The sequence below is a fragment of the Volvox carteri genome, assembly GCF_000143455.1.
Source record: "Volvox carteri f. nagariensis unplaced genomic scaffold VOLCAscaffold_17, whole genome shotgun sequence".
Lineage (NCBI taxonomy): Eukaryota > Viridiplantae > Chlorophyta > Chlorophyceae > Chlamydomonadales > Volvocaceae > Volvox > Volvox carteri.
This window is the reverse complement of record NW_003307560.1, coordinates 1,271,731-1,285,166: the sequence shown is the minus strand read 5'-3', so window position 1 is coordinate 1,285,166 and position 13,436 is coordinate 1,271,731. Positions and strand designations below refer to the sequence as shown.

At 53.7% G+C, this 13,436-nt stretch overlaps 2 protein-coding genes across 2 annotated transcripts; one reads left to right on the top strand and one right to left on the bottom strand.

Moving 5' to 3' along the window:
* Positions 1 to 3,526: 3,526 nt before the first annotated feature.
* On the bottom strand, positions 3,527 to 5,716 carry VOLCADRAFT_104602 (uncharacterized protein; the record flags this gene model as incomplete). Its single annotated transcript, XM_002950046.1, has 5 exons — positions 5,398 to 5,716; positions 4,895 to 4,994; positions 4,102 to 4,232; positions 3,712 to 3,790; positions 3,527 to 3,621 (listed from the first exon to the last, which is right to left on the bottom strand). The coding sequence occupies exons 1-5, from the start codon at positions 5,524 to 5,526 to the stop codon at positions 3,527 to 3,529; spliced, it is 534 nt and encodes a 177-aa protein (XP_002950092.1). The 5' UTR covers positions 5,527 to 5,716.
* Positions 5,717 to 8,202: 2,486 nt separating this feature from the next.
* On the top strand, positions 8,203 to 13,247 carry VOLCADRAFT_104601 (uncharacterized protein; the record flags this gene model as incomplete). The annotated part of the gene is made up of 5 exons (XM_002950161.1): positions 8,203 to 8,378; positions 9,625 to 9,714; positions 11,194 to 11,322; positions 11,584 to 11,691; positions 13,077 to 13,247. Exons 1-5 carry the CDS (start codon positions 8,208 to 8,210, stop codon positions 13,245 to 13,247), a joined length of 669 nt encoding a protein of 222 aa, XP_002950207.1. The 5' UTR covers positions 8,203 to 8,207.
* Positions 13,248 to 13,436: the final 189 nt, after the last annotated feature.

The following is a 13,436-nucleotide window of genomic DNA, read 5'->3' as shown; positions in this document are numbered from 1 at the left end:
GTTAGTCGTTGGAATTGTCATATTTAACCGTTTCGTTTGTTCTTATGCAGGGTCTCCACTTCCGCAGGCTTTCTGTTTGAATGTTGCTCGAGTGCGCGGCCTCAGGTCTAACGAGGCTGCGACGTACGTGAGGCGCCTTAGCACGGTATCGTGCACGGTAAGTCTGGGCCGCAAGCTTGGGGGGTAAACTGCCGTTCGTGCTCAAATGCCACCGTTAGACGTTGGAATTGGCATATTTAACCGTTTCGTTTGTTCTTGTGCAGGGTCTCCACTTCCGCAGGCTTTCTGTTTGAACGTTGCTCGAGTGCGCGGCCTCAGGTCTAACGAGGCTGCGACGTACGTGAGGCGCCTTAGCACGGTATCGTGCACGGTAAGTCTGGGCCGCAAGCTTGGGGGGTAAACTGCCGTTCGTGCTCAAATGCCACCGTTAGACGTTGGAATTGGCATATTTAACCGTTTCGTTTGTTCTTGTGCAGGGTCTCCACTTCCGCAGGCTTTCTGTTTGAACGTTGCTCGAGTGCGCGGCCTCAGGTCTAACGAGGCTGCGACGTACGTGAGGCGCCTTAGCACGGTATCGTGCACGGTAAGTCTGGGCCGCAAGCTTGGGGGGTAAACTGCCGTTCGCGCTCAAATGCCACCGTTAGACGTTGGAATTGGCATATTTAACCGTTTCGTTTGTTCTTGTGCAGGGTCACCTGGCCAGACTTTGCGTTGGAAGCTCGAAGGACTGGCGGCATGGTGCGACTGGGGGGCATGGCCTGGCATGGTGCGATTGGGGGGCATGGCCTGGCATGATGCGGTTCGGGGGGCATGGCCTGGCATGATGTGATTGGGGGGCATGGCCTGGCATGGTGCGGTTCGGGGTACATGGCCTGGCATGATGCGGTTCGGGGGGCATGGCCTGGCATGATGCGGTTGGGGGGGCATGGCCTGGCACAATGCGAGTTTTAGGGCATAGCCTGGCATGATGTGATTGGGGGGCAATGCCTGGCATGGTGCGGTTCGGGGTACATGGCCTGGCATGATGCGGTTCGGGGGGCATGGCCTGGCATGATGCGGTTGGGGGGGCATGGCCTGGCACAATGCGAGTTTTAGGGCATAGCCTGGCATGATGTGATTGGGGGGCAATGCCTGGCCTGATGCGGTTCGGGGGACATGGCCTGGCATGATGCGGTTTGGGGGGCATGGCCTGGCATGATGCGGTTTGGGGGGCATGGCCTGGCACAATGCGAGTTTTAGGGCATAGCCTGGCATGATGTGATTGGGGGGCAATGCCTGGCCTGATGCGGTTCGGGGGACATGGCCTGGCATGATGCGGTTTGGGGGGCATGGCCTGGCATGATGCGGTTTGGGGGGCATGGCCTGGCACAATGCGAGTTTTAGGGCATAGCCTGGCATGATGTGATTGGGGGGCAATGCCTGGCCTGATGCGGTTCGGGGGACATGGCCTGGCATGATGCGGTTTGGGGGGCATGGCCAGGCATGATGCGGTTCGGGGGACATGGCCTGGCATGATGCGGTTCGGGGGGCTTTGCCTGGCATGATGCGATTGGGGGGCATGGCCTGGCATGATGCGGTTCGGGGGGCATAATGCCATGATGGCCTGGCATGATGCGGTTCGGGGGGTTTCGTTTGTGTGTGTGTGTGTGTGTGTGTGTGACTTGCAGACTCTTGTCATTAGTGCAACTCATGCATCAGGATGCTGCTGTTTTTGCTGCTCTAATTACCGAGCCTCTTCAATCTTGTAACACAAACACGAACTTCTGCACTCTTCCCTTCGACTCGCATACTTTGCACTTCCGAATTCGAGCAGCTTCAGTGTTTGACTGGTCCGCCCTTCACTTGGGATCCGTTTGTCCCCTCACTCTGATGAGCTGTGCCCCAAATTTAGTTCGCTGTGCCGGACGTTATGTTGTCGTTCATCCGCCTCCTGCACGTGCTCGAGAGTATCTGTTGCACTGCACTTGAACTGCAAGAGCATCGCACCGCATTCAACATCAGGTGGTTTTCGTACGTACCACGCTGTTCGATGTTGCTGCCGCGATAGGGAAGCGACGCTCTGCTGGGTTAACTGGTCCTGTCGAGTTCTGGTACGACCCTCCGGTATCTGCTCCTGATGCTGACGTCGCTCCCTCCTTGTTTTCATCATCATCATCATTGCCTCGCGTTTCCCCCGGGTCTTTTAGCCATAGTGGTCGAAACGCTGCCGTTCGAAACAAATCGTACCCACATGACGAAAAGCGCAAACCAAACAGCCGAGAGAGGTGCATGCGAGCGAGCGGTGCACCCGGCCCCCTCCCTCGACCGCTCCCTGGCCCCGCAAGGGTAGCGGACTCGGCGCCTCGTTATCACCTTACCGGCCCTTCACAGCTTCCCTCCTTCCCGCCTCCTCCTCTTTGCCCGCAAACCTTATTACTGCGAGACACCTATAACGACGATTACTGCTATATTTATAAACAGCTGCTATTGCGCATGGCTGTTATTTATTCTCGCTGCTTCCGAAACGCCGACCGATATAATGGGTTAGTTATAAAAGAAGGTGCATATATAATAGCGGCCGAGACTAAGCCAAGGAAGGGCTTCTAGTTGATTTCTCGTTGACTTCAAAATTCCCCACACCAGGAGCCGCGTTGAAGACCGCGACATATCATAAAGAAGCTTCCGCCGCCGCTCTCCCGACAGTGATAAAAGTAAATGCCGCTCCCTCCTCACACCGCTCGCTCCTCGCTCCCACCGCAGCCGCCGTCCATACAAATCTGTGAATACATCCGTACATCCGTGCTGTCGTATAACCGTATATCCCCCAAGCCGAACGTCGCAGTATGCAGTCCTCAACGTAACGAGTAAGTACGAACATTTTATATTGTGTGTTTTGTCGGAGAGAAGCAACCATGTGTGTGTGTGTGTGCGTGTCTCACGGCGTGTGTCTTGTGACCAAACCTATTTCCAGCCCAAACCCCAAACTGCCAGTTCTTAACCCATGTGCAGGACGTACATACACAGCTCCGAATCCAACCCCAAACCGAATCCAATGCGCGTCTCCATTGACACTTGTCTCGCTCTCCCTCTCTTTCTCTCTCCCCTCTCCTCTCCTCTCCCTCAAACAGCGACCCTTACCACGACCCTCGCAAAGCCAAGTCACAAACTCCTGCCAAGACAAATATTTGCCAGCGCCAAAATAATTTACAAGACACAATCCCGCTAGCTAGCTAGCTAGCTATCTAGCTAGCTAGATATTCATGGCGGGTTCGAAGGACCCTCCTGCACGCGCCCGGAAAACACCTTCCCTCACAGCTGCGGGAACCGACATCGCAGGACCGAGCCAAAGTACAAAACTGACACAATTGTACAAACACGTGCCATATCCGTATTATGCCGTATTCCGTACTCCGTACATGCTGCAGTACAACAAACGTCGAATATACATTCGGGAATGGCACACACGCAAGAGAGCGGTCCTCGCTTTTGCAACACGCGCGCACAATCATACCACTTGGGGTGCCATGTACGTCATGTCGTACATGGCCTATTGCGGCAACGGAGGCGGCGCCTCTGTCGGTGTACCGCTAGATGCTTCTCCCCCGGGGACCTGGGGACCTTCCCTACCAATACCCGGCACGGCTGTAGCGGTCAAGATTGGTAGATCAGGATCAGGACAGGCACCCGATAGCTTAGCGGCACCCGCCACAGCGGCACCCTCCTGTTCCGCACCTGATCCAGTTCGGGAGACTGTTTGAGAGCGCTGCGGAGCGACGCCGCACGGGTCGTACACGTACGTGAGCATGAACCCCTGCGCCGTACGTCATACAACCGCATGGGTTACATGGTTTGGTGAGGCCGGGGGGAGGCGCAGAGAAGGATGACATGATGACGACCTGCATGAAGAACTGCGTTTCACACCCCAATACGCGAATGATGCTGCGCTTGGTATTCTTTGAGTGAGTGAGTGAGGGAATATGGCCCCCCCTCACTTCTCCGACAAAGAACTGCGTGGTGGCGGATCTTCGTGGGCATGTGGACCAGTGCGAATAAAGTGCGAATACCAGGAAAGAACAATAACATCAATTCCCAACTGTCAACTGCCAACTCCCCAATCCGTACCTTGCCCTTGACGGGAATTCCCCCCGTGGAAAGAAACCCGTCGGCCGCCGCGCCTAATAAGGCCCGCGTGGCCGCAGAAATGTGTACGGCACCAGGTACACCCGTGGACTCCATTCGACTGGCAACGTTGACTGGAGCGAGAAGGGCAAGAGCGATACACAGATTCACGCACGGAAGGGGGAGGAGGGGGAGGAGGGGGAGGGGGAGGAGGGGAAGGGGAGGAGGAGGGGGAGGAGGGCCCGGCAACATGCGCTGCCAACAGAAACCGAAAACTGAGAGTAAAATCTTGCGAAGCTTGTGAAAAGTTAGGGTTTCACGAACGATGTGCGGACTTGCCTAGAAATACATCATCTGTCGCAGCAAGCTTCGAGCTACATACACGTGGAGCTACGTACGGCCCCCCCGGGTGCTGCCCTGGCGGCCAGTGGTCGACCTGTAGCCCGTAGGCCTTGCTTTGTCGCGTCGGGGTCGTGCAGTGAATAGTCCCATATATTCCCAAACCAGCCCCAATAAAACCCCAAGAACCACGAAGACATTTCGCCACTGCTGCCGGCCGGTGCTTCACTTATGGGCGAATATGAAAAAGATGGTTTGGTACAGGTATCAAAAGCTATGAAAAAAGGCCCAGACAGGAGAGCGGCTATCGAACATGAAGATAGGATACGAGCACCTCGAATGTAACACAGTCATGCTTCTCGGCAGTCGTTCCGCCAAATTATGCAACAACGGCATCGCCTCAGTCCCGTACACTTCCGTACTATGATATGTACGACGATGCCGTACAATGCCGTACCTCCGATGGTCTCGACCTTGTAAACTTGATGCTTCTCCACCAGCTGGTCAAAAATGGTGAAGAGGTCGTTGAGGAACGCCATGACTCGGTGGGGCGGAACCTGACCACACATGCTGATGAAGGAGGCGATGTCTGTGTACGGCACATAGAGAATTCGAACCATCATCACGTAAATTACACGTGCACATGGGGTAGGAAGAGATTACTGAAGACACAACTTTACGAGTATAACAAACCGTATTAAGCGATCATTTTGCAAGCAACATTGTTAGGCCATGTGCTTACGAATCCTCTCACTGCCTCCATCCTCGCCCGTAAGAACAAAGTCCCTGATTCGTTTAAAAGCCTCAGTCCTTGCCCCGAGAAGCTTGGTGTCGTGTAGTCCTCAAATGAAATGCTAGGTCCAAAAAGATTTTTACAGTTGTCACAACCCGAATCATGGAACTGCAAAAGGGAATCGGCTGAGCAGCGTCCTCAACGCTCCACCGCAACAAACACCGCACCTGGTTGCGCGACTTGATTAGGCGGCACACGTAGCAACAAACAAGATTCTTATTGGTAAGAGCAAAGTCAGAAGGGTCCCGATTGGACTGCCGAGCGCCGTGTGCTGGGACGTCAGCGACCCGTTCCATTTCTGGGCTCCGGGCCCGTTTCTACGTAGATGCTACTCCTTACTAGTACCGTATTAAGCGTATAGGATGCACCACAACTCAGGCTGCCAGGAGAAAAATACACGGAGAACGGAGCTGAGCAGCGACGCTGCCGGTATCGTTGCTGTAAGGTTGGGCTGACTACAGTTTCAAATTTAAACATATACCGTAGAGGCAAGGAGGTGCATAAATGAAGAATACCGTCACGAATTCAGCTATTGGAAGAGGTCCGAGGCGATTGTTGCAGTTGGCGGTTGACTGTCGTACCAGAAAACCTGCCGAGGTTGTCCCTCAGCCCGGGGAGTACATTGGATTTCCGGGTGCGTATTGTGCAGCACGTAGAAATTACTTTAATTGGTGGGTGGCGGATGCTTTGGTGTGTGGGCCCTTGGGGCTTCTCCTCGCGTCGAAAAGGCATGATCAAATTGCAATAGCCGATAGGTTCAGGTTCGCAGGGAGTCGGGGTTACGTTCTGCGCTTCCTAAGCCCAGGCTTACATGTGTGCCTGTAGGGCTGATGCGTGTAACACATGCAACTAAAACCGAAGCCAGGACTCAGAACCATGCCAAAACTCAAATGCCCGAAATTAGCTTCATATCAACAGTTAGATATTTTCAATCTAGACACGTATATTATTGCTTTATACGGCTCGGAGCTGGATAGCTCAGGCTTTTGTGGGTTTGCCTGTAATGCACCTAGGTCGTCCAGGCGCCTTCGACGGTTGAAGTTGGAGTTGTCCGTCTCTTGTCTTCCCAGAATGCATGAGCTATGAAATGTTTTGATTGCATTAAGGATCAGGCAATTGGATAGCAGCACCAGGAAGACTACATCGCAAAGTTTGTCCTCACAATTGCTTCTGTTTGCCCGCTTACAGGCAGAAACTGGAAGATCTGCGTGATGAATGCTGTGAGCAGGACGACAATTACATCTACCTTTCAGCTTGCGATGTTCCGTGTCTCGTCCCATGTTAGGGCTCGGTGACATGGAGCGACGGGGAGATGACATGCTGGGCCTAGGCGTTCAAAGCAAACAGGTTCAGCAGGAACTGATGATTTCGACAACCTTTAGTGTGGGCTTTGATGGGGTACGTAGGCGTTGCGTCCAGTGCCGTTGCGTGCTGTACTGCACTTCACAGTGCAGTTCGTCGTACCCTGTGCAGCGCCTGGTGTATTGTCCGGTGCCATGTTGGACGTTTCCTTGCTATCGTGTTCGGCTGGCGGCTGGCAGCAGAAGCGGCAGCAGCAGAAGCGACAGTGATCGTTACAAGGCAAAGCAAGCACCTGTAGGAATGCGTGAGCTATTATGGATAAGATTTTATGCATGTCTTTTCGCTCGTGAACCCAAACAAGACGGCCTCATGAACTTCCTCATCGTACCTTGCTGATTATTCCTTCCCCTCCGCCCATCCTCCTGCCCCGTCCTCCCGCCTGCCTCTGGTGCGTCCTTATGGCTGCGCGGCGGCCGTATATCAACACCAATGCCGAGGGCGCAACGATTGGGCGCTACACGAGCTGCAGTCCTTGCATGAGCCCCTGGATTTCAAGATACCTCGCGCTTTGCGGTTGGTCGTACTGTTTAGGGTTTTCAGTTCCGCATTTTGTTGGGAGCGTGCAATCATGTCTGCCTGGCGGTCTGCTGCGACAGCAGCAGTAGCAGCAAAGCAGTAGCAAAGCAAACGATACCATCCCCTCCCGCCCCGCCCCACCTGTTCCCCGAACCGCGTACCCTCCTTTTGACCGGCGGCGCTTGGCGGTATCTACGGTGCAAGCACCCTCCAGATGATACATGCGGTAAGTCGGCGATATGGATCCGTGCCGTATCGTGGTGTGTACGTATCGCCGTGCCAATTGTGTTTTCCTGCGCCGCGTATCGCGTGATTATGCAGTCGTACTTGGCTGGCGGTTGGTGGCAGCAGCAGCAACAGCAACAGCAGGAGCAACAGTAGCAAAGCGCAGCGGAGGGGGGCAGTGGTGTTGGCTCTGGGTGGGTGGTAGGAGGTGCCTCTGCTGGCAGTGGTGGAGGATGTGGGGGCCGGGTGAAAATGGTGGAGGGCCGAGGGTGCGGGCATAAAGGTGCTGCCCAGTGTTGAGATCTTAAAAGATGTGTGGGTATAGGATGACGCAAGGTGCAGGCTGACCATACCGACTATTCATGTATTGTGTGAACACGAGTGCTTTTAGGAAAGTGTGTTTAGGATTTTAGGAGAAGACAGCAGTCGGATCAATACTTATCAGCTGGTGTAGTGTTGACATTTATGGAGTACCTGATAGTCTAAGTACTTCTTACATGTGTATTGTGTACTTATTTACAGTACTTTGTAAACACTTGGTAACCAGTGCTTGGTATAATATTGAAGTTCCTGATACACGTTACTTCATAATTGTTTGAAGTTCTTGATAAATGTCACTTAATATTTGTTTGAAGGACTTAGTATTCTTAGTATTCAGTACTAAGCGCTGCAAGGGCAGTTAGTATGTAACATGATACTAAGTGATCTACTAAGCGGCCTATTAAGGGTGCATTTCCAGTGCGGATTAAGGCCAGGGATTAGGGCACGGAAGTCCTTGGTACGAGCTTAGCAGTTAGTTTCGCTCCATAAGGGAACCAAAGGTTGAAAAGGCGAGGTAAGTTTGCCAACAACTTACCTGTTTGAGCAAGTATCGATGGAGGACAGAGGGCTAATCCCTGGCCTTAATCCGCACTGGAAATACACCCTAAGAATGTTACCAAGTAGCTATGAAGGACATACGAAGTGGGTAGCACTAAGATGGCACGGTGGCGGCGAATCCCATATGGAGCTGCTGGTGGCGGATGACGTGTTGGGCAAGGATACGGTGATGAAAGCTCCTGGCCCTGGAGGCTGATGCGGGCTCAAGCCGCGCAGGGAACGACGTTTGCGTGTACGTGTTAAGGTGTTGCAGGGATGGGCGATGTTTCCCAGCCTGATGCTTCTTCTGCACGTGAAAAAGCGTGCAGCCATCAACTAAGAAGGGCTTTGCGGGTGTGTTTGCGTGCTCGTAGCATATCCTGGGTGAGGAGCGGACGGCGGTGGAAGGTAACAGCAGAGGTCGCGCCCCACAGTGGTGCCGTAGAGGCAGTGCAGGCATCGAGAGGTAGCCAAGGTGTGTTGCATAGCCCATCATCAAATAGCGCAACATAGACGTCAGTGGAGTGAAAGAAGATGAATATTTGAGGCACGGACGGATGGTCCGTCGGTCGGTGGGAATAATGGCACCTCGATAAGGACGATGCTTCGTGGGGAAGAACTAAAGGGCTTCCCCTTTAGAGAAATTCATAACCGTTCTCTGAGTTCTCTGATTCTAGATGATGTTACAATGAGTTGGGAAACATTCAGAGGTCGGCAAATCCGGTGGGTCCTGCGGGTCCGTAACACAGTACCCGCAGCCGAAATTCGGCTTAAGGCCCCGGCTGCGGGACCCAAATGACCAAAATTCGACCGAAAGACGTGATTGAAGCCTCTATTGCGGCCCGTAGGGCCGCGCGCTGGACTCGAACTCTGTGTTTGACTTTGTAAAAGAATGTCACGACCACCTCTACACAATTCGGTGACGGTTATCACTGATACATTATTACATTTCTAGCGTCTGTACCGATGACTTGCAGCTGCCGCAGCACTTGACTTGGTCAATTGTGGACTTTGGCATACCAGATATTGGTCCCATGTGGCCTATCCTATACATAATCTTCATCATATTGCTTGTATTTTTAACTGCTGACCGCGGCATCTCGCCGGGGAACGAAGGAAACGCGTGCAGAAATTTCCAGCGGTCGACAACGCACGTTGGCCGGCACGCTGACCGGTCGTAAAGCCACTGCTGATCCCCCAGCAACATATATTGAGGCGGAAGAGCCGTTACTTGGGCCATCGGGCAGCGCCGGTGAAGCTCTCCAGGTCTACTTTTCCCAGCACCACCACCTCCCACCTCCGGAAACGCCAGCACCGTGGCCCTTCCTCCACAGAAGAAAAGGCACACTCAAGCCAACACTGCCGCCACCGGTCCCAGTCAGCAGCCAGCACCTCTCCTGCCCACCACCCCCAACACCACCGCTCCCGAACAGCAGCCGGCAACACTCCTGCCCCCCGCCACCCCCAATGCCACCGCCAACCTGCAACTGAAGCGCACCAAGTCCACCAATAAGATCGATGCCGTTGGTGTCCCCCCGGGTTTGAGCGGCCTCGTAATCCCAACGAGGACATTATTTGGCTGACTGACACTTGTGGTGGTGATTTCAAGAGCTGGGCCTATGCACTTCAGGGCTCGACGACGGTCATCTGTTTTTNTGCGACACACATAAGGAGAGTAACGCCACCATTTCCCGCACGAACTGGGATCGCTCAGCTTACACCCGGCACGAGGCCTCCTACTCCCACAAAGCGGCTGTAGTCCAGTACACGCAGGATCAGCAGCAACAGCAAACTGACAAGCACCTGGCCATGACCGAGGTTGCCGACAATCCCTTGTTGGCTCTGTTTTGTGGCGCATACATGGTCCTGTACCAAGCCATGCCTTTCACTCACTTCCCAACGATCTGTGAATACATGGACTGGCTTAAAGTACCAAACATCACCGGCTTAAGTTCAACGAAGGTCTTTTTGTGAAGCTGAGTATGTCGGGTCCTTGAAGAAGGAGGATGCAATGTTGAAGGGGGCGATGGCCAAGTACAAGTCCTCCACTAGGATGCACCTTACACGCATATCACCGATAAGGTCGAGAATATCCTTCACGCCCCGCGCTTCAACCGCATGCGGTCGGCGATGAATAGCTCGGGGGCGATGCTAACTTCATGGCGCAAGAACTTGCTTGGCAACGAACCCTTGCCCCCCCTGCAATGTGTACGGGACGTGGAGCCCTGAAATGCTGTCTCTTTTGGCGCCGGAAGGCGCCAAAATTTTTTTTAGGTTTATTGACCGAAATTATGCCCTCCCGCAGCCGTAGAAACCGATTTGCCGACCTCTGGAAACATTAGCTAAAGTTTGGCAAGTTGCCGTATAAAACGGCTAACCGGCATCTAATGGGGAAGCAACTGAGCAAATCCCGTTCATCATTTTACTAACACATGATTGTCGATTGTATGTTCCTGCCTACGCTGCGCAAAAATTCATTAAAGAAGTCCAACCTGCGCTCTTTGCCCAAGGATTAGGTACTTCTAATAGGATTATTTAATGTAATAATAAATAATGTAGACGGATAGAATGCCAAGGAAGGCCGGAAGCAGTTCAAGCAGCTCTTCTGAGGAAGACCTTGCCGTTTTCCAATCCGTAGCTGTATCATTTGAGGAAATCACAAGCAAGCAGAAAGACGTTGCGCAAAAGGTATACGCAACGGACCAACAACGGGGTTGGGCAGCCAAGGCTTGCATTGAGCGGCTGCGACCCGCTGTACAGGCGAAGGAACGCATTGCCGGGACATTTAAGCGCAAGCGCACGGTAGAGAAAAGATCTACGGGAGCTGATCAACAAAATGGCGCAGCTCTGGAACACGACGACGGGTGGGAAGATGGCGACGGCCCATGGGACCAACTTAATCCGATTCAGCTGAAGGCGAGAACAGTAATGGCACAACATACAGGTGGCATGGGATTAGTTAAGTTATTCATTCTCGCCCATTTATCTACGCCTCTGTACAGGTGGCCGCAGCCCTGGACTCACTGCTAGAAGACCGACTGAGGGACAAACTGAAGGAGCCCGGTCCCAAGAAGAGGCGTAAAGAGGCTCGGGCAGCACAGCGGGCGGAGGCAGAGGCTGCTGAGGGAGAGGTTCGTGCGGACGGCGCCTTCCGCTTTTTTGCAAGTGCTGCTCCCGGACACCCGCCCGTGCTAGAACCTTACGGTACGTAGGCCCCTCGCAGCCATGCAGACAGGCAGGCAGGGCCAAGGCCGTGTTAAGCCAGCCACAGCTCTCCGCTGCCTATTTTCTGCGCGCGTACATGTCGTACATGTCGTCAAACACAACATGTATGCATGTATAAGTGCGTTAATTTCGTCGACCCTTCCTCCGTGTGCGCCCTTCCCTTACAGAGCCCCCACAGCTCCCGGGAACACCCTTTCCCGAACTCCTCCGACGCCGCCGCGCCCCATCGGCCGAGGAGGCATCTGCAGCCATACCAATGCTGGCAGTGGATGGGGGTACGCTGCTAGCTAATGCTGTGGCAGCCGTCACGGCAACAGCAGCAGAAGCAACCCCATCTGACCAGAACGGGAAAGCCGTAGGCTGCCAGAACGTAGGTTCGCACCAGCAACAGAAGCCCCAGGAAAAGAAAAAGAAGAAAGAGAAGGACAAACAGAGCCGAGGGAGTTTGGGGGAAGGTGTGGTGATCGACCCGCGGGTCAATGTACCACAGGATGACCGCATCCGAAAGCTTGTCGGTGTCGGTAAGGGGGACGAGGCGCAGGAGCCGAGGCTTGCGTGTTGAAAAGTGGGTAGGGTCGGTAGCGAGTACATACATTTGTATGTGTGTGCGCGTGCGCATGCGTGGATGCATGTTTGTGTGGAATGCATGTTTGCCGGTGCTTCTTTCCGGTGCTTCTCCCTTCTCCTTTACTTGCACTACAAGAGGCCTTGGCAAGCGAGGGCACTCGGCACCTGTGCGCTGGTGGCTAGGGAAACCGGTCGTGTGTTCGATCCAGACCACATGCTATGTTTTTGCGACGCCGCAACCTCAGGAAGTTTCCCTGAGGGAAAGTATGTGTTTCGACGCACATGTATGTCGGTATGTCGGCTGCCGGACTGGTCAAGGTGTGCGGATGGTGACTGGGTCTGACCCGACCCAGTGAACTTAAAAGTGGTTTCTAGTGGCCAAGTGGTTACTGAGAAAACAAATCCGTTCCGGAAGGTGGTCACTAGGGCAGGTTTTTGTAAGGTGGTTACCTAGGAAAACCTTCACATACAGTAACCACTTGGTCACTAACAAGCTACCGAGGGCAAAAATACAGATATCTTGAAGATACTGGTCTGAGCCTCGTCTAATGGAGGTGGTTGCGGTGGTTGTGATGAGGGCGGTAAAGCGGCAGTGGTCAGACGGGCCTTGAAGTAGGCGCGTTCAGTATTTCTAAGAGCTTCGGAGGTCACTCGTTACGTCACTGTACTGAACAAAGAATCAGCCCGGATCAGGATCAGGATCAGGGGCACCCGCTCTCCACTCCTAGGATTGAGCAATCAAGCCCCCTTCCCGCGTCATTGTGAAGGACCTGGACAGCTACACCTCCCCCCTGGACGCCAAAGCACATGCACTGGAGCCCACTGTAACAACCACACATGCATGCAGTCCCTCTCCCTCTTCGCAGTGCCCCTAAGAGAAGACACGAGACCGTTCACGAGACCCGTGTACACCCACCGCATTACCATACACGCCATCTTATCCCCCCCACACATACGTACATACATACATACACCCAGACACCATGTGGGAGCCACCATTTACCGTCCTACAGCCTGCACGAGGACGGCAGTACCGACAAACACAAACCGTACATGGTCCATCAAAACCAGCTAACTCCCCCCACCGAACCAGCGGCAGATTCCACTGGATGTGCTGGTGGTGGTGCTGGTGGTGCTAGACCCGAATAAGTCACTTGACTTCACTGAAGCCGACACGGGTGAGAAGGATGGTAAGGGAGTCTCCAAGCTGGGAGAAAGTGGAGACTGCCAGGCTAGTGGCAGTGAATTTAAAAGTGGTTTCTAGTGGCCAAGTGGTTACTGAGAAAATCATTCCCTTCCAGAAGGTGGTGTCACTAGGAAATGTTTGGAGTCACCTGCCAGTAACCAGGTGGTCGCAAGGAAATTGGGGGCCCCAGACCCCCTTGGTAGTAGTGACCACCTAAAAATGTTTTGACGCTTGGATGGGAGCAGTGATACTTCACTAAGCTGGGCT